The 23,511-nt window shown below is 35.9% G+C and overlaps 1 protein-coding gene across 5 annotated transcripts in view; it reads right to left on the bottom strand.

The window, feature by feature from the left end:
- Window positions 1-23,511, bottom strand: part of HECTD2 (HECT domain E3 ubiquitin protein ligase 2) — a 79,770-nt gene that overhangs the window by 5,546 nt on the left and 50,713 nt on the right. For 3 of the 5 annotated variants that reach the window (XM_060125500.1, XM_060125502.1, XM_060125501.1), the window contains 8 exons: window positions 21,132-21,228; window positions 17,960-18,067; window positions 17,134-17,266; window positions 16,156-16,244; window positions 12,401-12,559; window positions 9,069-9,143; window positions 8,281-8,368; window positions 8,087-8,193 (listed from right to left, as the gene is read on the bottom strand). In XM_060125500.1, the coding sequence (XP_059981483.1) occupies window positions 8,087-8,193; window positions 8,281-8,368; window positions 9,069-9,143; window positions 12,401-12,559; window positions 16,156-16,244; window positions 17,134-17,266; window positions 17,960-18,067; window positions 21,132-21,228 (856 nt within the window). Of the gene's footprint in view, window positions 1-8,086; window positions 8,194-8,280; window positions 8,369-9,068; window positions 9,144-12,400; window positions 12,569-16,155; window positions 16,245-17,133; window positions 17,267-17,959; window positions 18,068-21,131; window positions 21,229-23,511 lie in introns of those variants that run through there. The other 2 variants (XM_060125503.1, XR_009535961.1) reach the window with 2 other exon arrangements.

The raw sequence follows: 23,511 nt of genomic DNA, 5'->3' as shown, positions 1-23,511 counted from the left end.
CAGACCCCTGAAGATCAGATCAGAAATAAATGAAAAAGAAATGAAGGAAATGATAGCAAAGATCAATAAAACTAAAAGCTGGTTCTTTGAGACGATAAACAAAATTGATAAACCATTAGCCAGACTCATCAAGAAAAAAGGGGAGAAGACTCAAATCAATAGAATTAGAAATGAAAAAGAAGAAGTAACAACTGACACTGCAGAAATAAAAGGATCATGAGAGATTACTACAAGCAACTATATGCCAACCCCTAAACCTGTTCCTTAAACAGTAAGAAGGTGTGCCTTTTGCCCTGGAGCTTATTGTTGACTAGTTTCTGTGCTTTGCCCCGCAGTATTAAAGACCTGGAGCCCTTGGGATCTCTTCATCCACTCTGCTTGAGGAAATTTTTTAAAGCCTTAAAAGCCATAGTATAAGACATAGTGTAAGGTGGAGTGGGGTGGGGAGGGAATGGAGTTGACGGGTCTTTTTTCCCTTTAGAAAATTAAGGCTGAAATGAGAGAACTATTTTTATTTCTAGCTCTGACTTTAAAAATTAGAAAACTGACTAGGGACTCTGTTGCGAAGTGCCTGGCGCGAGCCCTCCCCACACGGCACCCTATGAGCAAGTGAAACAAGACTAAGCACAAAGGAAAAGAAAAGAAGAAAAGAGTCTTCACAGGCTGGTAGCCGAAGAGGAAGCCAGAGAGTTTCCAAGTACATGTTGCTGCTGGCTTTGAAATGGAGGGGAGCATGTGAGAGAATCGGAGAGAGCTGGCAGTCACCCCATCCAAGTCTTCAAGGAAATGGGAATCTTAGTCCACAACCACAAGGGACTGAATTCTGCCATCAATCTAAATGAGCTTGGAGGTTTGTATCCAGGCTGTGAGGGAAGAGGACAATACAAGTTGATGATCAATGATTTGTCTATAGACTTCAAGCCATATCTGTGGAACTCTTTATATATATATATATATATACATATATATATATATATATATTTTTTTTTTTTGGCGGTACACGGGCCTCTCACTGTTGTGGCCTCTCCCGTTGCGGAGCACAGGCTCCGGACGCGCAGGCTCAGCGGCCATGGCTCATGGGCCCAGCCGCTCCGCGGCATGTGGGATCTTCCTGGACCAGGGCACGAACCCGCGTCCCCTGCATTGGCAGGTGGACTCTCAACCACTGCGCAACCAGGGAAGCCCTGTGGAACTCTTTATAACCATGCGGCTGACAGGGTCTTGGTGCTCCGGTCGGGTATCAGGTCTGAGTCTCTGAGGTGGGAGAGCTGAGCTCAGGACACTGGTCCACCAGAGACCTCCCGGCTCCACGTAATATCAAATGGCAAAAGCTCTCCCAGAGATCTCCATCTCAACGCTAAGACCCAGCTCCACTCAACGACCAGCAAGCTACAGTGCTGGACACCCTATGCCAAACAACTAGCAAGACAGGAACACAACCCCACCCATTAGCAGAGAGGCTGCCTAAAATCATAATAAAGTCACAGACACCCCAAAACACACCACCGGACGTGGTCCTGCCCACCAGAAAGAAGATCCAGCCTCATCCACCAGAACACAGGCACCAGTTCCCTCCACCAGGAAGCCTACACAACCCACTGAACCAACCTCAGCCACTGGGGGCAGACACCAAAAACAATGGGAACTACGAATGTGCAGCCTGAGAAAAGGAGACGCCAAACACAGGAAGTTAAGCAAAATGAGAAGACAGAGAAATACACAGCAGATGAAGGAGAAAGTTAAAAACCCACCAGAAGAGGGTTTAAATGAAGAGGAAATAGGCAGTCTACCTGAAAAAGAATTCAGAGCAATGATAGTAAAGATGATCCAAAATCTTGAAAACAGAATGGAGAAAATACAAGAAATGTTTAACAAGGACCTAGAAGAACTAAAAAGCAAACAAACAATGATGAACAACACAATAAATGAAATTACAAATTCTCTAGAAGGAAGCAACAGGAGAATAACTGAGGCAGAAGAATGGATAAGTGACCTGGAAGATAAAATAGTGGAAATAACTACTGCAGAGCAGAATAAAGAAAAAAGAATGAAAAGAATTGAGGACAGTCTCAGAGACCTCTGGGACAACATTAAATGCACCAACATTTGAATTACAGGGGCCCCAGAAGAAGAAGAGAAAAAGAAAGGATCTGAGAAACTATTTGAAGAGATTATAGTTGAAAACTTCCCTAACACAGGAAAGGAAATAGTCAATCAAGTCCAGGAAGTGCAGAGAGTCCCATACAGGATAAATCCAAGGAGAAACAGGCCAAGACACATATTAATCAAACTAACAAAAATTAAATACAAAGAAAAAATATTAAAAGAAGCAAGGGAAAAGCAACAAATAACATACAAGGGAATCCCAATAAGGTTAAGAGCTGATCTTTCAGCAGAAACTCTGCAAGCCAAAAGGGAGTGGCAGGACATATTTAAAGTGATGAAAGGGAAAAACCTACAACCAAGATTACTCTACCCAGAAAGGATCTCATTCAGATTTGACAGAGCAATTAAAAGCTTTACAGACAAGCAAAAGCTAAGAGAATTCAGCACCACCAAACCAGCTCAACAACAAATGATAAAGGAACTTCTCCAAGTGGGAAACACAAGAGAAGGAAAAGACCTACAATAACAAACCCAAAACAAATAAGAAAATGGGAATAGGAACATACATATCGATAATTACCTTAAATGTAAATGGATTAAATGCTCCAACCAAAAGACACAGACTGGTTGAATGGATACAAAAACAAGACCTGTATATATGCTGTCTACAAGAGACCCACTTCAGACCTAGAGACACATACAGACTGAAAGTGAGGGGCTGGAAAAAGATATTCCATGCAAATGGAAATCACATGAAAGCTGGAGTAGCAGTTTTCATATCAGACAAAATAGACATTAAAATAAAGACTATTACAAGAGACAAAGAAGGACACTACATAACGATCAAGGGATGAATCCAAGGAGAAGATATAACACTTGTAAATATCTATGCACCCAACATAGGAGCACCTCAATACATAAGGCAAATGTTAACAGCCATAAAAGGGAAATCGACAGTAACACAATAATAGTAGGGAACTTTAACACCCCACTTTCACAATGGACAGATCATCCAAAATGAAAATAGATAAGGAAACACAAGCTTTAAATGATACATTAAACAAGATGGACTTAATTGATATAGTACATTCCATCCAAAAACAACAGAATACACTTTCTTCTCAAGTGCTCATGGAACATTCTCCAGGATAGATCATATATTGGGTCACAAATCAAGCTTTGGTAAATTTAAGAAAATTGAAATCGTTTCAAGTATCTTTTCCGACCACAATGCTATCTATATCAATTACAGGAAAAAACTGTAAAAAATACAAACAGATGGAGGCTAAACAATACACTACTAAATAACCAAGAGATCACTGAAGAAATCAAGGAGGAAATATAAAAATACCTAGAACCAAATGACAATGAAAACACGATGACCCAAAACATATGGGATGCAGCAAAAGCAGTTCTAAGAGGGAAGTTTATAGCAATACAATCCTACGTCAAGAAACAAGAAACATCTCAAATAAACAACCTAACCTTACACCAAAGCAATTAGAGAAAGAAGAACAAAAAAACCCCAAAGTTAGCAGAAGGAAAGAAATCATAAAGATCAGATCAGAAATAAATGAAAAAGAAATGAAGGAAATGATAGCAAAGATCAATAAAACTAAAAGCTGGTTCTTTGAGACGATAAACAAAATTGATAAACCATTAGCCAGACTCATCAAGAAAAAAGGGGAGAAGACTCAAATCAATAGAATTAGAAATGAAAAAGAAGAAGTAACAACTGACACTGCAGAAATAAAAGGATCATGAGAGATTACTACAAGCAACTATATGCCAATAAAATGGACAACCTGGAAGAAATGGACAAATTCTTAGAAAAGCACAACCTTCCGAGACTGAACGAGGAAGAAATAGAAAATATAAACAGACCAATCACAAGCAGTGAAATTGAAACTGTGATTAAAAATCTTCCAACAAAGAAAAGCCCAGGACCAGATGGCTTCACAGGCGAATTCTATCAAACATTTAGAGAAGAGCTAACACCTATCCCTCTCAAACTCTTCCATAATATGGCAGATGGAGGAACACTCCCAAACTCATACTATGAGGCCACCAACACCCTGATACCAAAACTAAACAAAGATATCACAAAAAAAGAAAACTACAGGCCAATATCACTGATGAACATAGATGCAAAAATCCTCAACAAAATACTAGCAAACAGAATCCAACAGCACATTGATAGGATCATACATCATGATCAAGTGGTGTTTATTCCAGGAATGCAAGGATTCCTCAATATATGCAAATCAATCAATGTGATAAACCGTATTAACAAACTGAAGGACAAAACCCATATGATCATCTCAATAGATGCGGAAAAAGCTTTCAACAAAATTCAACACTTTTTTTTTTTTTTACATTGCAAAATACTTCATGCATTGATTTATTTTAACAGCTTTATGGAGATATAATGCACATACTTTAGAAGGCATCCATTAAGTGTACATTTTAATGGTTTCAGTATATTTGCAGATACACACAATTATCACCACAATTTGTGACGATTTTTGTGACTTGAAAAAGAAACTCCTCTGCCCTTTAGCTATCATTGCTAATCTTCTTATCCTCCTCCAATGCCCCAGCCTAGAAAACCACTACTCTACTTTCTATTTCCATATTCTGCTCTTTCATATTAAAAGAATTATACATGGCCTCTTGAAGGGCTTCATTCACTCAGCATAATTTCTTCAAGAGACAACTATGTGTGACTATTTCCTTTGTTTTATGTCAGAATAATATTCTACTGATTGGATAAAACATGTTGTTTATCTATTCACCTGTTAATGGACATTTGGATGTTTCTCCCTTTTGCTTACTATGAATCACATTATTATAAAATTTATATATAAGTTTTGATCAAACATGTGTTTTCATTTTCTTGAGCGTGTACCTAGGTGGGATTGATGGGTCCTATGATAATTCTAGGTTTAATATTTGAGGATCTCCCAGAGCTTTATCCAGAGCAGCTTTGCCATTTTATCTTCATTCCACCCCATATGAGAGATCAAATTTCTCCGTGTAGCCTCAATAAAACTTATTGCCTCACTTTTTGATTTTAGCCATCCTAATTGTTGTCAAGTGGAATCTCACTGTGGTTTTGATTTCCATCTCCTTGGTGACTAATGATATCCAGAATCTTTTCATATGCCCTTGAACATTTGTGTATTTTACTTGGAAAAATGTGTATTCAGATCCTTTGTCATATTTAAATCGACATCTCTTTATGATAAAAACCCTCCAGAAAGTAGGCATAGAGGGAACTTACCTCAACATACTAAAGGCCATATATGACAAACCCACAGCCAACATTGTTCTCAACGGTGAAAAACTGAAACCATTTCCACTAAGATCAGGAACAAGACAAGGTTGCCCACTCTCACCACTATTATTCAACATAGTTTTGGAAGTTTTAGCCACAGCAATCAGGGAAGAAAAAGAAATAAAAGGAACCCAAATCGGAAAAGAAGATGTAAAACTGTCACTGTTTGCAGATGACATGATACTATACATAGAGAATCCTAAAGATGCTACCAGAAAACTACTAGAGCTAATCAATCAATTTGGTAAAGTAGCAGGATACAAAATTAATGCACAGAAGTCTCTTGCATTCCTATACACTAATGATGAAAAAGTCTGAAAGAGAAATTAAGGAAACACTCCCATTTACCATTGCAACAAAAGAATAAAATACCTAGGAATAAACCTACCTAAGGACACAAAAGACCTGTATGCAGAAAACTATAAGACACTGATGAAAGAAATTAAAGATGATACAAACAGATGGAGAGATGGAGAGATGTTCCTCCATGTTCTTGGATTGGAAGAATCAACATTGTGAAAATGACTATACTCCCCAAAGCAATCTACAGATTCAGTGGAATCCCTATCAAACTACCAATGGCATTTTTTCACAGAACTAGAACAAAAAATTTCACAGTTTGTATGGAAACACAGAAGACCCCGAATAGCCAAAGTAATCTTGAGAAAGAAAAGTGGAGCTGGAGGAATCAGGCTCCCTGACTTCAGACTATACTACAAAGCTACAGTAATCAAGACAGTATGGTACTGGCACAAAAACAGAAACATAGATCAATGGACCAGGATAGAAAGACCAGAGATACACCCACACACATATGGTTGCCTTATCTTTGATAAAGGAGGAAAGAATATATCATGGAGAAAAGACAGCCTCTTCAATAAGTCGTGCTGGGAAAACTGGACAGCTACATGTAAAAGAATGAAATTAGAACACTACCTAACACCATACACAAAAATAAACTCAAAATGGATTAAAGGACTTCCCTGGTGGCGCAGTGGTTGAGAGTCCGCCTGCCAATGCAGGGGACACGGGTTTGTGCCCCAGTCTGGGAAGATCCCACATGCCGCGGAGCGGCTGGGCCCGTGAGCCATGGCCGCTGAGCCTGCGTGTCTGGAGCCTGTGCTCCACAACGGGAGAGGCCACAACAGTGAGAGGCCCACGTACCGCAAAAAAAAAAAAAAAAAAAAAAAAAGGATTAAAGACATAAATGTAAGGCCAGAAACTATCAAACTCTTAGAGGAAAACACAGACAGAACACTCTATGACATAAATCACAGCAAGATCCTTTTTGAGCCACCTCCTACAGGAATGGAAATAAAAACAAAAATAAACAATTGGGACCTAATGAAACTTAAAAGCTTTTGCACAGCAAAGGAAACCATAAACAAGACCAAAAGACAACCCTCAGAATGGGAGAAAATATTTGCAAATGAAGCAACTGACAAAGGATTAATCTCCAAAATATACAAGCAGCTCATGCAGCTCAATACCAAAAAAACAAACAACCCAATCCAAAAATGGGCAGAAGACCTAAATAGACATTTCTCCCAAGAAGATATACAGATTGCCAACAAACACATGAAAGGATGCTGAACATCACTAAGCATTAGAGAAATGCAAATCGAAACTACAGTGAAGTATCACCTCACACCAGTCAGAATGACCATCATCAAAACATCTACAAACAATAAATGCTGGAGAGGGTGTGGAGAAAAGGGAACCCTCTTGCACTGTTGGTGTGAATGTAAATTGATACAGCCACTATGGAGAACAGTATGGAGGTTCCTTAAAAAACTAAAAATAGAACTACCATATGACCCAGGAATCCCACTACTGGGCATATATCCTGAGAAAACTGTAATTCAAAAAGAGTCATTTACCACAATGTTCATTGCAGCTCTATTTACAATAGCCAGGACATGGAAGCAACCTAAGTGTCCATCGACAGATGAATGGATAAAGAAGATGTGGCACATATATACAATGGAATGTTACTCAGCCATAAAAAGAAACGAAATTGTTATTTGTAGTGAGGGGGATGGACCTAGAGTCTGTCATACAGAGTGAAGTAAGTCAGAAAGAGAAAAACAAATCCCGTATGCTAACACATATATATATGGAATCTAAAAAAGAGAAAAAAAAATGGTTCTGAAGAACCTAGAGGCAGGGCAGGAATAAAGACGCAGACGTAGAGAATGGACTCGAGGACGTGGGGAGGGGAAAGGGTAAACTGGGACAAAGTGGGAGTGTGGCGTGGACATATATACACTACCAAACGTAAAATAGATAGCTAGTGGGAAGCAGCAGCATAGCACAGGATCAGCTCATTGCTTTGTGACCACCTAGAGGGGTGGGATAGGGAGGGTGGGAGAGAGACGCAAGAGGGAGGAGATATGGGGATATATGTATATGTGTAGTTGATTCACTTTGTTATAAAGCAAAAACTAACACACCTTTGTAAAGCAATTATACTCCAATAAAGACGTTAAAAAAATCTTTATTATTTTCCTCAAGACAAAAAAAAACCCTAGAAACCTTTTTTTTTTTAATTTTAAAAGCCTATCTACTAAAATATTTAAGGAATTATTTGTCAACATCATAGTATTACAAAACCTAACTGAAAGCATGAAGTTTTAAACTCACCATTAGGGCATTTGAAGCACACACACTATGAAATCCATAATAAAATGCAGCAAACTGCTTATAGATGGATTTGTTGAGAAGGAAGTCAATATAAAGCTGTACATATTCTGGAAAACAATTTTATATCTGTTAAGTAGTAAAAGTAAATGGCAAATACTAATGCGCTTTAATTAATAAATCGTGTTTTAACTTACCTTTCCTATTTTGATTGGTAACTGCAATTTTATCACCACCTGGCTTTAAATTATAGGACTTAATTATTCCGAATTCTTCTTGAAACACCTGATGGGAGATTCCAACACAGTGTATTTACTGGTATGCTGATATATTAACAGCCTTCAGTGAACAGGTTTGTAAAATTTAAAAAGAAAACCTTTTCCCCCCTCTTCTAAATATACAAACTACAGAATGGCTAGGCTTTTGTGATATTTGTATTAAGAATAGAGTCGTGGAAGCATTTTGGGGTAAAAAGGTAGGGACTTAACCCTCTTGAATACAGTTAAATACTTTACTGATGTTAACAAAATTTGCGCGGGCATTTAGGGAAGCACTCAGGTCTTTGGAGCCATGTGGATTACTACAATTCCCACCTCCTGATTATTGTCAGGGGAGTGGAAGTGAGAGAGTTTTGGTCTGGTCGATTAGCTTCTGCTTCTAACTTCTTGCATTGAAGCAATAGAAGGGGCTTGTTGTTAGAAGCTGAAAAGCTCTGAGAAAGTAACTGAGTCAAGGACATAGGCCAGGTGCCTGGCAGAGTGCACTCACCCTTGTTGATGTTCTTTAAGCACTTTCCTTGACTGCTCACCTATATGTGTCTGCCTCTTTATCTCTACTTTATCAGGTTAAGATCCTTTAAGATAGGGGGTGGTATGTACTGATCAGGCCTTGTTCATCTTTTCTAATGGTGGGTGTATGGTAACAAAGGGTAATTTTCACATATGAAATACCTGGTTAACGGAAAGCTATTTGCCCTTAAGGATACCTGAAATGTTGAATAGAAATCTTCTTCAACATTGCCTTCATATGACAGGAGTTCACTTAATCCATGGGCCAACTCCTATAAAGAGAAATCTGTTATCTGTGTTTTTAAATCAAATAGTACTACCCAAAATAGTTAAGCAGATCTACTACAGTTCAGTTACATGTGAGACAGAGTAGATAAACGCAGACTTTGAAATAATGATAATATTTGATATTTTTTTTCCAGGGCACAAAATGCTGGTTAATGATTTCTACCATGTAAAGGGCTTGGAAAAATTTATTGGAAAATGTCACATAAAGGAACATACCCAATTATACCCACAGAGGAATAATTCTGGGGTCTATTCTTATTCAGTGAGCTAAGAGCACAGTTTCCATCATAATTCACTGCTATCTGTAACATCACTGTTTATGAATTTGCAGTATTTCTCACTTTCAGTTTATATTCTTAAAAAACTCTGTTAATGTTTTAGGATTCATCTTTTAAACATAAAAATACACAGTTCATACATGTTAAGTGGCTTTTACATTTCAGTTACAGTGCCTTCCTCTCCCAAGAACAACTTGAGAACACTGGAGGAAATATTTTCCTACATTGTAACTCATGATTTCCCTGAACAGAGATTGAAAAATAGAAAAACTAAGCCAGTATTTTTTAAAATTTCAGGTTTTATGAAAAAAAGTTTTAATTTATTTTAAATATTAGTAGAAAATATAAGGAACAGCATGATTAGAATGACCTTACACACTTTACATATTAAAATTTCCATTCCATTAAAATAAGAAAAATTTAAACAAATCTAGTCTGGCATAGGTTCCAATATGATTTTCATCATTTGTTTCAATTATTAATAAAATTACGGATGCTGAAAATTATAATTGGGAGATTTGCAGTTTTTTAAACAATTCAAGGGACTAGTAGATGAATCTAATGGAAAGTATTTACCATCTTCTTTCAAAGATTAAATTTTTAATGATAAAATACAAAGTCAATTAGGTAGTAAAATTATATACTCAGATCTGCTTTATTCAGGACTGTAGTGCCTTTTATTCCCAGCCTATGTATTTCAAAACCCAATTTCTGTTGATTTGTTGTTGTTGTTTATCTGTTCTTAGACTCTTAACTGTAATATGTTATCTCTAAAATATTAATTACCCATATAGTTCAACACCTTTATAATTTTGTAAATGTAAAATTAAGAGTGTGTGAAGATACAGACTATTGGTTTTACACACTGTTTGAATACCCTGGTATTATTTAATAGAGTATATTTGAGAGTGACTTAAGCAAAAAGAAAAGAGCTATTGCAGTTCCTGATTCAAGGTTACACTTAGCCTCTCCTCCATTCTCAACTAAAAACCTCAAGGGTAATTTTCACAAGGCTGTGTGGGGAAGATTTGTTGCTGCTGCCGGACAGTTCTGATGCTTTGAGTCACGGATCCGTCTCTATAAAACCAATGGAGTTTTCATTAACATGGCCATCGAAAAGCACTGGCCTATTAACACTGTATTTATTGAAGGCTCCAACATTGAATATTTTGCTTACTTTCCCTATTTTTTGTCCTTATTCACAGATACTGTGTTTAAATTAAGAAATGTATTGCTATAGGTTTCTCTTTGCTTTCCTGTTTACTCTTCTTAAAACACATAGTGGACAAATACAAATGGTAAACAAAGTACTGAATAAAAAAGCACTTAAAACTTTTTTATCGATATATTTTACCATATATGAAATGGGAATTAGGTGTTAATTTTTAATAGATGCCATTAATAAATCGATAATCCATTTTTAAATTAAAAAAAAATTCCCCACATTCCACTATCCTAACATGGCTGTTTTCTTGCTTCCTTTCAATCTTTATTCATGCATGCATAGAGACTCAGTTTTTTCTACAGCTGATCTCATAGCATATGCACAATCTTGATTCACTATTAAAGAGGCAATATAAGAACATGAAATTAACTCAGTATCACCTTCAGCTCCATAATATAAAACAACGTATTGGTATAGTCATTCATAAAATATCCATTATTATTGACTAAAAACACCTGGATCTAAATGAGTCAAATTCAAATAGCTTTAATCATAAAATTAGACAATTTATTGGTAAAAACCAATAATAAAATTAGGAAATTTATTGGTAAATGATCTAACAGAAACTGCATATATGGGACTAAAAAATCACAGAAATCTAAATGAGAAGGTAGCTCATCCGTTAGTGTGTATATATATATATATATAAATATAATATATACTAACTACTATATATATCAGTGTATAGATATAACAATAACTCCCACTGTTACACAAATAAGGAAATTAATTGAATCGTCCAGGGCTCATAGGTAGTGTGTGGCCAAAATACAAGACTATAAAGGGCAAACCTTTCAGTTTCTTAAGTAGTCTGCTCTATACCTTTTGCAATTTTTTCCAACTACTGAGTCTTATAAAAATATAGATTTAGGCTCTTAATCTGAAAGAATCCAAACCAATTTCCAAAAATGTATCTGATATCACATGAAGAATGGTTTTCTAATTAGTCACATGTTCTGGAGAGGTTTCTCAACTTTGATAGGAAGGTTCCAACCCTACACCAAACTCATTTGACCATCCAGACACAGAGATATTTAAACAGGCCCTTAATCCACATCCAGGTACTTACTAAGAATATTATGGGGAATTCTCTGCTGACCAATGGCTACCAAAACCCAGCTGTAAAAAAGCATTACTGTAGAGGATTTTCAGGATGATGTGTATACTATCCATTCTTCTACTACGTTTTTGCACTGGATTAAACTTGATGATTGGAAATCTAATTTCTGAATTGAGGAATGTTATCAGAGACAGGCCTGTGAAATTCATTAATTTTATTCAGGGATGGTGTTGCAGATGTTGTTAACGATAACATCTGCAACAGTGACACATTAGTAAGAATCCACAGTAGTGATCAGGTACTAAGTACTTTATTATCTCATGTAATCTTCCCAGTATGGAAGTTTTACTATCCCATTGTTCACACACGGAAATTAGAGCTCAGAAACATAAACAACTTATCCACATTCACAGAGCTAATACGTGGCAGAGGCTGGATTCAAATCTCTGTCCCTGACTCAAAGCCTGTTCTACTAATGTTAGAGGAACTTAGAAGTGCTGCAAAGCGGGTTATGTGTCTCTATAAGGAAGGAGAAAATTAGACAAAAAAGGAGATGGGTTACAAAGGTAGAGGGAAACCATATTTAAACATAAGAATAGTGTTAGGAGGAGAGAGACTGCAGTAGAAGAGAGATGATCTAGAATTACGGGATAAGATGCTAAACGACTTTATACTTACAGGCATAATTTGACACAGGTCATCAGTGGTAACACTGCAGATGCCTACTGGCATACTTTGGTCATTAGGAACGATGGGAGGGCTCAATAATTTCTTGTAGCAGCAGGGGGGGAAACGAATATCCAAAGTAATGCTGTTATAAACAGCTAGTCCCATAAGCTATGCATACTAAATGTTAAGCATTAACATAAAATCCATGACAACAAATGAGTTTTGAATTATGCATCAGTCTATTTCTCGCATACTTCTTTCAGATCTAACACTGACTTTCTAATTAATCCCACATACTTCCTCTTTCCTTTCATTTATTTTCCCTTTATTTTACATAATATATTGACAATTACCAAAAATCATGTAAAAAGGAGAGGATCAGGTGAGAGTATTTAATCATTTCCCTAGAAAAGTTTATCTAAGATCACAATAGATAGCAATTTCATACATTTCTGTAAAGTATTTAACATATAAGAAAACTTTCTAAATTTAAACAAAGATGTAGGTGATTTCATAAGCAGCAGCAATTTATTCAGAACTCACTGCAGAACAACACCATTGATTTTGGTGATCATTTTGGCTATTTTAAAACTAAATACAGGGCTTCTCTGGTGGCGCAGTGGTTGAGAGTCCGCTTGCCGATGCAGAGGACACGGGTTCGTGTCCCGGTCCGAGAATATCCCACATGCCGTGGAGTGGCTGGGCCCGTGAGCCATGGCCGCTGAGCCTGCGCGTCCGGAGCCTGTGCTCCGGAACGTGAGAGGCCCGCATACCGCAAGAAAAAAACAACCAAAAAGCCAAAAACCAAAACAAAAAAAACCCCAACTAAATACAGGCTATGTAGAGAGAGCTGTATTGAGTAGTCCTATGGATACACACACACTGACATCTACATACACATGCACTACTGATATGGAGTTTACTTAAAGTGTTAAAGTTAAAAAGCTACAGATGTTATATTTATAAACTTTGCCCGACTGTATTTTGTTTATCAGTTATACAGCAGAATGTAATTTATCCATTGTCTAAAAACGGTGTTTTAGATCAAATTTCATAATATTTCAACTGTCAAATAAACATTATAGTATCAAGTGCTTAAGGAAGTCAAATTTTATTGACTTAAAAGGAAATCTAAATATATGGGCTGGATAAATTATTGAAAACAATTTAAAGGATTAGAAGACAGCCAATATTTCAATTTGCTAAGGCAGAATGAAGGCTAATAATAATTTAAGGAACAGATATGTGATTTTACAGGTAACCATATCAACAGAGACTGAGCAATGTGTTCTAGGGTAAAGATACTGAAATTAAGTTCTAATATATGCCTGTAATTGTGATAGCAGCAATAACAGTAATAAGCATGATACTACTGTAGTTACCATTTATGATCATCTACTATAGTGACAAGTTCTAAGCATTTTTCATTAAAAATTACAAAAAAAATTTATAATCCTGAAGGAAGGTTTTTAACAGATGAGGAAGTAGGTTCATAGGATCTGCTTCAGGGCACTTCCATACCCAGAAGAGTCATGCTGCATTTCGCACTAAATCAAGTTGCTCTGGTTGAAGCAGGGGTGGGGATGTGGGAATTCTGCTGGAGCCACTGAAGCGTCATGTGGTGCAAACAGAGCCGACTTTGAAAACCCTGCACTATATTATGTCGCCCGCTACCCTTAGTTCCAGTGCCCCTTTGGTAATTCTACTCCTAAAAAACTGTTAGATTATGGCTCTTCATACACTCTTCAAAACATTTTATAATTATTTCTATAGGTTTTACTATAACACTTCTTGTAAACTCCAAGGCCTTAATATTTAAAAATAATTATATTAGAAATACAATACTGTGAGAACTACTAGAACAATAAATCTTTGGTCCTGAAATTTAGAAACTGGAACTATGTATGGAACCAACTCTATTTTCTAAATCATCATACCTGTTACTTCTCAATTTTTTGTTCTCCTCATCTTTGACAGATCTCTCCACCACTTACGTGATCACAATCCACTGTCATCCCACATGTTTGTATATATTATCATGCTGTTTAGGGCATCAAACTTACTTTCTGTAGTTTCTTTTGTGTGTGTGAGATAAATACACATAATAATGAGATAATAGTGGCTATAATTTAATTTTAGATTAATTGTTTAACTTGTAATACACAACATGTAAATACACTTAATATGCTCTTTTGGGTAATGATTGAATAGAAACTAATGCCTACTGCAAAAAAAAAAAACCACACACACAAAAAGCAAATTCACAATATTACATATACCACTCTAAAAATGTGGCATAAGAGCTGATACTTTATTACAAATATTAGAAAGTCAAAGTATCAGCCAAATCTAAGCCATGATAAGAATGTAAAGTAATGACAAACATATTTATCAGGAAATTCAAATAGCTCCTAGTGTGGTGAGAAGCATCAATGACTCAGGCCTTCAATGAAGTCGAAATATTCAACAAGTGACTACTGGAGATAAGAGAGTAAAAACAGGAGTCTAATAATTGTTAAACGTTCCTTACTGTGGGCTTAGCACTTTGGACCTTTAGATACGACAACACATACAAAATTTCAGATTAAGTTTACCATCACAAGGTGTGGATTTCCTCACTACCTTTTCTTCCATCCAGCCTCTCAATTTTCATATACATTCTTCAGGATTTACTCCAACAAATGCAAGAAAGACAGACATTCAAAGCTCTCCATCAGATGGCTCTTAATTCTTATTTTGCCAGCACCTTCCATAACTCTCGGAGCACCCTCTGCTCCCATCAAGTGGACCTCCACATTGCTCTGTAACAGGGCCAGCACAACGCGGACTTGTCCCCAGCCTTTCTCCCAGTCTATGCCCTACTCTCTCCAGTCCTGCGTTAATCAAATATATTGGTTCCATTTTAAAATTTGGGAAGAACACACTGAATCGTTTCCTTCTCAGAACTCTTCAGAACTTAATGCCAAATGGTCATTTGACTCTGAGAACAGACCACCCTGAATTGGTGGTCATCTGTCTGTCTAGATGGTAAGCTTCTTAAAGGTAGTTTTCTTTTCCTTCTTTTAACCTATGTATCCCCAGTGTTTGCTTATTTATTTATTCTTCCCTCCTTTCTTCCACAATTATATTTTTTAGAATTTAAAAATGAATGCAGAAGTCATCCTGTCCAGTCTCCCAGCCAATGCAGGAATGCCCTCTCCAACACACCTGATAGGGATCAGAGGATGGCATAGAAATTTATATAATTTTAAAAAACACTATAAAATAATGCCATATGCTTTAAATGTTCCCATTCCATTCAACTTTTAATTTTTTATGAATGTCCCAGGATTTGAGGCCACGTTAAGAGTTAGACTTAATTTCCATACTTTCAATTTAGAAAACTGGGTGAAATAAGCACAAAGTGAAGGAACTAACAGAAAAATAGTTCACTATGAATAGGAAAGACACTATGACTTTTAAAAAATGTCTTAAATTTCTGATAATTTAGGTTATATATGAAATAGGAAATAATATTTATTTTGAGATAAGGTTTTCAGAGAAAAGTGTGAACAATTCAGTCACTCCTTCCAATTAACTAAATCTGCTGATATTACATAGCTGTGATATTACAAAATAATAAAGATTACTGAAAAATCTACCAGTAATTTGACAAGAATGTTTAATCTGAATAAAATGCTTATTAACAGTTTTCCAAAATTCAGATAAAATTCTTAAAACTCTCTAGTCTACTAGCACCTCCTAGTGGAAAGTTTAAAGGATACAATTCCAACCAATCGGAATTCAGAATAGTTGTCACATTTAAAGCTGCTAAACCAATGGCAGTATGAGTCCTTATGATACGTAAACATGCCTGGAAAATAGAAGCATAATTTCATCAATATGATTGATTAAAAAAACCCAGAGCAGTAAACATGTACATGGCATCTCATCTATTAGAAGCAACACATTTCAGCAACAGTTCTGTTAGAAACTACCTTTCATGTTAAAATGTATCAAATACACGTCCAACGAATTTGCAAGAGCACTTTATTGTTCACTGGTATCCTGAACCAGGGGTAGAAACAGGGTAAAAAGACAGAAACTAAATTAATCAGTTGATTTATAAAAACTATAATTTTATACTTTATAAGTTATGATCAAAATTAATTTTGAGGATTATCTGGAGGTTTCAATTTACCTCTGTCTTCTCATTTCCCATTACCAGAGAGATGCTGTATATACATATACACCAAATTAGGAAAAATAAAGAATAAGAAAAACACTTAAAACTCTCTTTTGAAGAAAAACATTTAATGATACTAAGGATTATATAGGTGTTTTCTCTAAATAAAATATAATTAAATTTCAAAGGTTTATTTAATGATTCTTATTTATTAAAATGGCTCATATTTTAATGAAAGAGACTTTGAATATGAGTGAAGAGCAAACTATAGTTCTGTTTTTTAATTTCGAATGTTCTTTTTATTTCAGTGACAAATTTTCATGCATTTGGCTTAGTCAGAAAACATGTGGATGCTTCCTTGCAAAGACATCTTGTGTAGGATTCCCAGTAAGATAATGATTATTAGGTTCATCAATTTGGTCAGTTTAAAAAATGTAACTAACAGTCTTTAAAAAATCATTCAACATTTATGGTTGACAAAAAAATCTGTAAAATCATAGGCTAAATTAAAAATAAGAGCGACTACTTGAATCTAACAATTAGGGAGAAAACACTTTCATAAAAATTAACTACTCACCATAATCTGGATGAAAAATTTGGCGAATTAAAAGAAGGAACCATTCTTTAGTCAAGCCGCCCATATCCAAACCAGCTTCCCCTACAAACGTAACTTTCAACTTCTTTTTCAAGTCTGCTCTTTTCCGGGTTAACTATTTGAAGAAATTATAAAGTAGAGGAGAACAAAGGGCAGTAAAAAGGAAATTAATTTTTAAAATTTTGGAATATGTATTATCTTATTTACAATGTCACAAAACTCCATCCATCCATCCGTCTCCCAACACTGTATTAGTCAGGTATGGTAATGTTTGTTGTAGAGATCAAGGAACAGAATTAGAGAGCTCAGGTAGCTTGCCCAAGGTTACTGTCTCCCAGCATCATATTGTCTCCAAGATTTTAATTTAGCAGAATACAGTACAAAGTAGTTCATTGCCTTCAACGCTAAACTTAAAAAAAATCACATAACTAAATCAAATATTATCTTAGGGCTTCCCTGGTGGTGCAGTGGTTGAGAGTCCGCCTGTCGATGCAGGGGACACGGGTTCGTGCCCCGGTCCGGGAAGATCCCACATGCCGCGGAGCGACTAGGCCTGTGAGCCATGGCCGCTGAGCCTGCGTGTCCGGAGCCTGTGCTCCGCAACGGGAGGGGCCACAACAGTGAGAGGCCCGTGTACCACACACACACACACACACACACACATACACACACACACACACAAAAGCAGGCACACTACTGGCATACAGAAACAAAAGATAGCTTACTAAGATTTTAGTAATAAGCCATATTATCAAATTTATTTAAAGCTTTAATCAAATAATACTATTCTGGAATTAATGATCAATACCTCATCAAGAGAATCGCTGACCAGATGTGTCCGCCTTACTTTCATATTTAGAAATAACATATTCATATCAGGTCTCTGTCTTCGAGATACTTTATCCACCAGACTTTGCTAATTAAAAAAGAAAGCAAACATTTTCATTTATACTTAAACTATAATCTCATTTAAAACATTTAAACATTTTAGTAAAAATCACTTATATTCCTCTCTTTGCCATCTCTCATAAACAATTTCATAAACTCGATTATACACATTTTGATTTATGAAAATGCCCTACAATTATTTCATTTGGGGACAATAATAACCAAAGGGGATCCAAAATGGAGGACCTAAAATAATTCATCTTCTTTAGTAAAATAATGTTGCATTACTGTTTCTGTATGTCTCATCTCTTAAATGGCAAAGTTTTCTGTTTAGTAAATACAAACAAAGTGGGAACATTGGAAACAAGGTATATACTTCTGACGATAAACTTGGCTTAAGCTTTTTTAGATACTGGATTTACTCTAAAAGCACAATTAGTCTACTTTTAGAAAGTAATTTTCAACATATTTCAGAAACCATTAACAATGCTCATATCCTTTGTCCCAGTAATTCCACTTCTGGGAATTCTAAACACAGAAAATATTTTATACAGTGAGATGTTCATCACAGCATTATCTATAAGAGCAAAACTTTAGAAATATCTTAAGTATGTATCTCTCTAATGGAATATAATACAGCTATCAAAAATGATGTTCATAAATACTATGTAAATAACATGGAAAATGTTTAGGGAATATACAACTGAAAAAAAAAGTGGAGAAACAAAATTGTATACACAATATTGTTTAAACTCTGCTGCCTTTTAAAGACAATATAGGTAAAAACTATCAAAAGAAAATTTGTTAACAATAGTTATGCTTGAGTGATGGAAATATGATTTAAAAAATATAAGGAATATATAAATATCATGCTTGTATATTTACTTTATCTAAATCTTTTTCAGACTACCTCATCCTCTTTGGTAACAAAGAAAATGGATTATTGTACAGATTAAAGATGAACACTTCAGACATTTTAAATACATGCAGCAATTTGCTTACTAGGTAAAATTTTAATACCCCAAATCTATATAAGGCTACTTTCATGATTTTGTAGATTACTATAATAATACACTAATTCAGAGCCCTTCCTCATCTCTCCAATATTCAATTCTAAAGGCTTTTAGTAGTTTTTATTTCTTCTCTGTGTCCTCTCTTTTGTGCTCAAAGAGATCTATATTTCCAGGATAGTATGCTGTGTCATGGTCCTGTTTTCCAACCCTTTACTATCTTCTGTTCCCAGTCTAGCTCCTGGGAAGCTGTCACACTGGAAATATCCAACACACAAATTTCAATTAGGATGCTAATGGAAGACAAGGCTTAGTGGCTACTCCTCCCATCAGGAATTCATATTGAATAGAAAGTGTTTCAAATGAAAGAAATAACTAACAATGGTAGAATTTTAGACATAGTCTGATGAGGAAGTTATTTTTAGGCTGGGGAATGTCTTTTGCAACTTTAAAGTATACTACATAAGCTCTTGCTTGCATTAACTACTTATAAGGCTGTCCTTGTGTCAAAATAGTTACCAGTCATTAATTCCAAGTGGTATGGCAGTTTACAAGTTAAAATGCTGGGAAACACCCATAACCGACAATGCTACTTGACACTTCAATTGCTACTCATTTGTGCCCATGCCTTGTGGAAGATAGCCTGGGACACAGTCTACAGCTGTCACTCTCCTTTTAATTGGAAGAAAAGTTAAAAGAAGATTATTTAATATTTTAAGTGTGAGTGACACAGCAGAAGACTGCTCAGAGGAACTTAGATAAACTTCTAGCTCTTTGGATTTTTCCCTTATAAATATAAAAAATCATAACCCAAGGTTAAAAAAAAAAAGCACTAAAAAGGCACATGAAATTGCATAAATGCAACTAACCGAAAACGTCAAAATGACAAGCTATGTAGACTAATCGTTGAGCCAATATCTACCCAAGATTAGGTAATATTTCTGGTGCTAAATATACCTGTTGAAATCTACTTTTCAGCAGGGTAATGTGGCTATGTTACTCCTTTGGTACACATAGGCAATAACATTTCTTGTAATATTCCAATACTCAGTGTAAACTGACTCTCGGATGTCACTAGTCACTCGAATCTTTTGTCCCGCTCTGTGACAGGAAAAAATACTCACCTTCTGGTGAATTACTGAAGAATAAACAATTCTTATTTTTATGGTATTTTGAAGTATTACAATTTATGCATTAGGATTCTTTTTATATTCTTGGACAAGACACAGAAATCATTTCCTTTTACTCTATGGGTCTGTCTTGGGTCTCTTTATTTTAAGAAGACTACAGCCAAACCTTCCCTCTAAGTTTTAAAGTTGCAAGTAATCATGTCACAAAAGCAGATACTCAAAATATATGAGCATTTAAATGTATAGTCTAGAGCTCTAACCTAAAACAAAAAAGCTCAGTCAATCTGATATATATTAAAGTACCTAACTTTACTGTGCTGTGCTGAAACCATGGTAGGCTGTGAACAGGACAGGCCCAGAGATGAACTTCATCCTGCTCCATTAATTTGTCTAAAGCCAGCCTGACTGCTACCCCTGTTTCAATGGGCCCCCAAGCATTTTGGTTCCCTAAGGATCATTAAACATCTCTCGCCTTCTTTGGACATATTTTCTCAGTTTTTCAAGACTATACTTTTTGTTACATTTTCTAATTTTTCAGTTGTTTCTATTTGACTGTCATAAAATCTAGAAAATGTGTCAGTGGTTTGAGTAGTTTGCTCTTAAGGACACTCCTTTCCTTGTCCTCACTGTACTTTTTTCTCACCAGTGCTCTGCTAGTGACCCTGGAGGATGTTATCTACAAAATGATGTCCAACAAGTTCCGAGTACTTTGGATCTGTGAGAGGCATTTAATCTCCATGCTATATTTATAATATAATGAGAAGTTGATGAGGGGTATCTTTTCCCCATATCATGAACAGGTTTAAGTACTTTTTGAGGGAGCATGATATGAATTTTACTTTTAACATTTCCTGATTATGCTAGAACAATTCACAAGACATTTGACTTATTTGTTAAATTATTTACTATATATTGATTATAGTCAGCATAAATGTTTTCATAGCTGGCTTACCCTTGCGATGCTTATCATCTGTTGCTCTGAGTCTCTTTGAATAATGATTTTTTTTGCAGCTATAGAAATAACGAATGGGTACTGACAGAAGGAAAACCTGCTCAACAAGTGAAAACAGAAAAAGCAAAATGGTGTATTTTTAGCAAAATTATACTAAGGGAATCTAAGGTACCCCTTCTAACAATATTAAACATTACTTTTGTATTGTGTTTTACCATTCACAGAATGATTTTATGGTCATCACTTCTTTGAATCCCCACAGCCCTGTGAAGTATGCTTCATTATTAGATGTGCAGTGCCTTTATTCTCTAGAGGAAGCTACACCTAATGTTCTGAAATATGTGCTAACTGCTTATATTGTTTGTACAAATAATTTCAGTTTAGATAGTCACTTGTATATCATTACCTGGGAAAAATATGGGCAACAGCAGAACCAGGAGGCAGAAGTGTTGATGAAGGATTTAGGACAGAAAATTCATGTGCAGAAATTAATATAAGAATCCATTACTATATGGATATTTCTGATGCGTGAGCTTCAGAAATGAGGAAATCTAGCAATAACTATGGTAGGAAAAGTAGTAAATTTAAGAGCAATAAAATAAAAGTTAGAAAAAGGTATGTCGCTTTAGCGCTGTATTTAATGATGTAGTAAGATGAAATGGTATGTATTTGTAAAAATACAACATATGATCAAAAGTTATGAAAATAACTTCTTTCCTGGCTCAGAGCTCATTCTATGTTATATAAAAGAGCCACAAACCACACAGAGAAATGCACTTAGAGAGAACTAGTATCGTAGCAATGACACTTCAGGAGTTAGACTCCCACCAGAAGTGGCTGTAATGCATCCATCAGTTACAGTTGGAATGCACTGAGGACAGTGAAGCAGTGCATCTGTGACCACTGTGCAAGATAGGGATTACGAGGAAAAAGGAAATAGCCCTAGTGCGAACTGAAAATGAAATGGCTTTCCCCTTGGGATGAAACTGTTAAAAAGCAGTAAGAAAACTGTTCAGTATTAATGTGTAATAATTTTGAATCACTAAGTGCTAACTAGAAATTTGGAAATAAAAGGAAGTGCAATGAACTTAGTAGGATAATGTTGGTCTTATGTACTTTAAAACAGTGCATCTCAGCCTTTCCCTAGTCACGGCACGTAGACACCATACTATGTGTATGACACACTGAGATAAACAGATGAGGCTGCCCATGGCCAGACATGTGACTTGCCCTGGGGCTCAGGTCCCCCTCTAGGTCCAGTGTGGCTTCCCAAGGGCTCAAGGGATCATAGAATCAAACCTCTGTTAACTCCTTTTTGGTACAACAATGCTATGGCACAGTGTTTAGAGGAGCTCTGCATTAAAAGATGTCACTGAAATATGCACAATAACTCTCGCAACTGTATTGTGGTTTTGTCCACAACATTACAATTACATTAAAGTGTAAAATAAACTTTGTCAAGAAAATATCCATCAGACTGACCAAGGTCCCCACAAACGGAATTCTTAGGTCAGGTGTGGACTGAGATACGTCCAGAAAGCTAGTCTATGTTTTAGGCCAATTCTGGTAGAAAGGGTCCCTGGGAGCTCGAATCAATTTATGAAGTAACCTGACGTTTTAGATTACTTATATCCACATCCTATTTCTTAGTCAGTCTCCTTTAGAATAATGCATTCTGCAGGATATCTTGTGGTCTGGGAATAAATTAAGTCTGGGATAGTCTTGCTGGTTTAATCCAAAATGTAAGTGTGGATATAAGGTGCAGGGTAATAAAGAATTCGGCCAAGTGTTTCCAAAATCTATTATACTACTGTGATAAATCATTTCTAGTAAAGCCATTTCTCTGTAACATCCGTTCTTTTAATACTGTGTATAAAGGACAAACACTTCATCCACAGAAAAAGGGAGAAAAAGAGTGAATGTATGTGTGTATGTGCACACATGTGTGATCATTGTGTTAGATCAGGCACTGGCACCCTATGGCCCATGGGACAAATACAGCCTACAACATAGGCTTGGGAATAAAGCTTTTGGGACACAGACATACCCCTTCAATTACATATTTTTTAAGGCTGTTTTTCGTGCTATAATAGTAGACCAGAGACTGTATAGCCCAAAGAGCCAGAAACATTTATAATCCTGTACTTTGCAGAAAAAGTTGGTCGACCTCTGTGCTAGGTGATGGCACATAGAATAAGAAGATATAAGAAACTGCATACTAAGATAGAACTTTTCCCTTCTTAAAAAGATGCTACTAATCAAGCCAAAACCATATTAACATAACTATAAATTCAAAATGTAATAGAAAAAGAAAATGCTTTAAGAAATATAATGATATTTCAAGGCTGGATATCTAAACTACATTTATAAGTTTATATGC

The sequence above is a fragment of the Lagenorhynchus albirostris genome, chromosome 16 (genome assembly GCF_949774975.1).
Source record: "Lagenorhynchus albirostris chromosome 16, mLagAlb1.1, whole genome shotgun sequence".
Classification (NCBI taxonomy): domain Eukaryota; kingdom Metazoa; phylum Chordata; class Mammalia; order Artiodactyla; family Delphinidae; genus Lagenorhynchus; species Lagenorhynchus albirostris.
The sequence above is the reverse complement of the archived record's forward strand: the minus strand, read 5'-3'. Positions and strand labels throughout refer to the sequence as shown.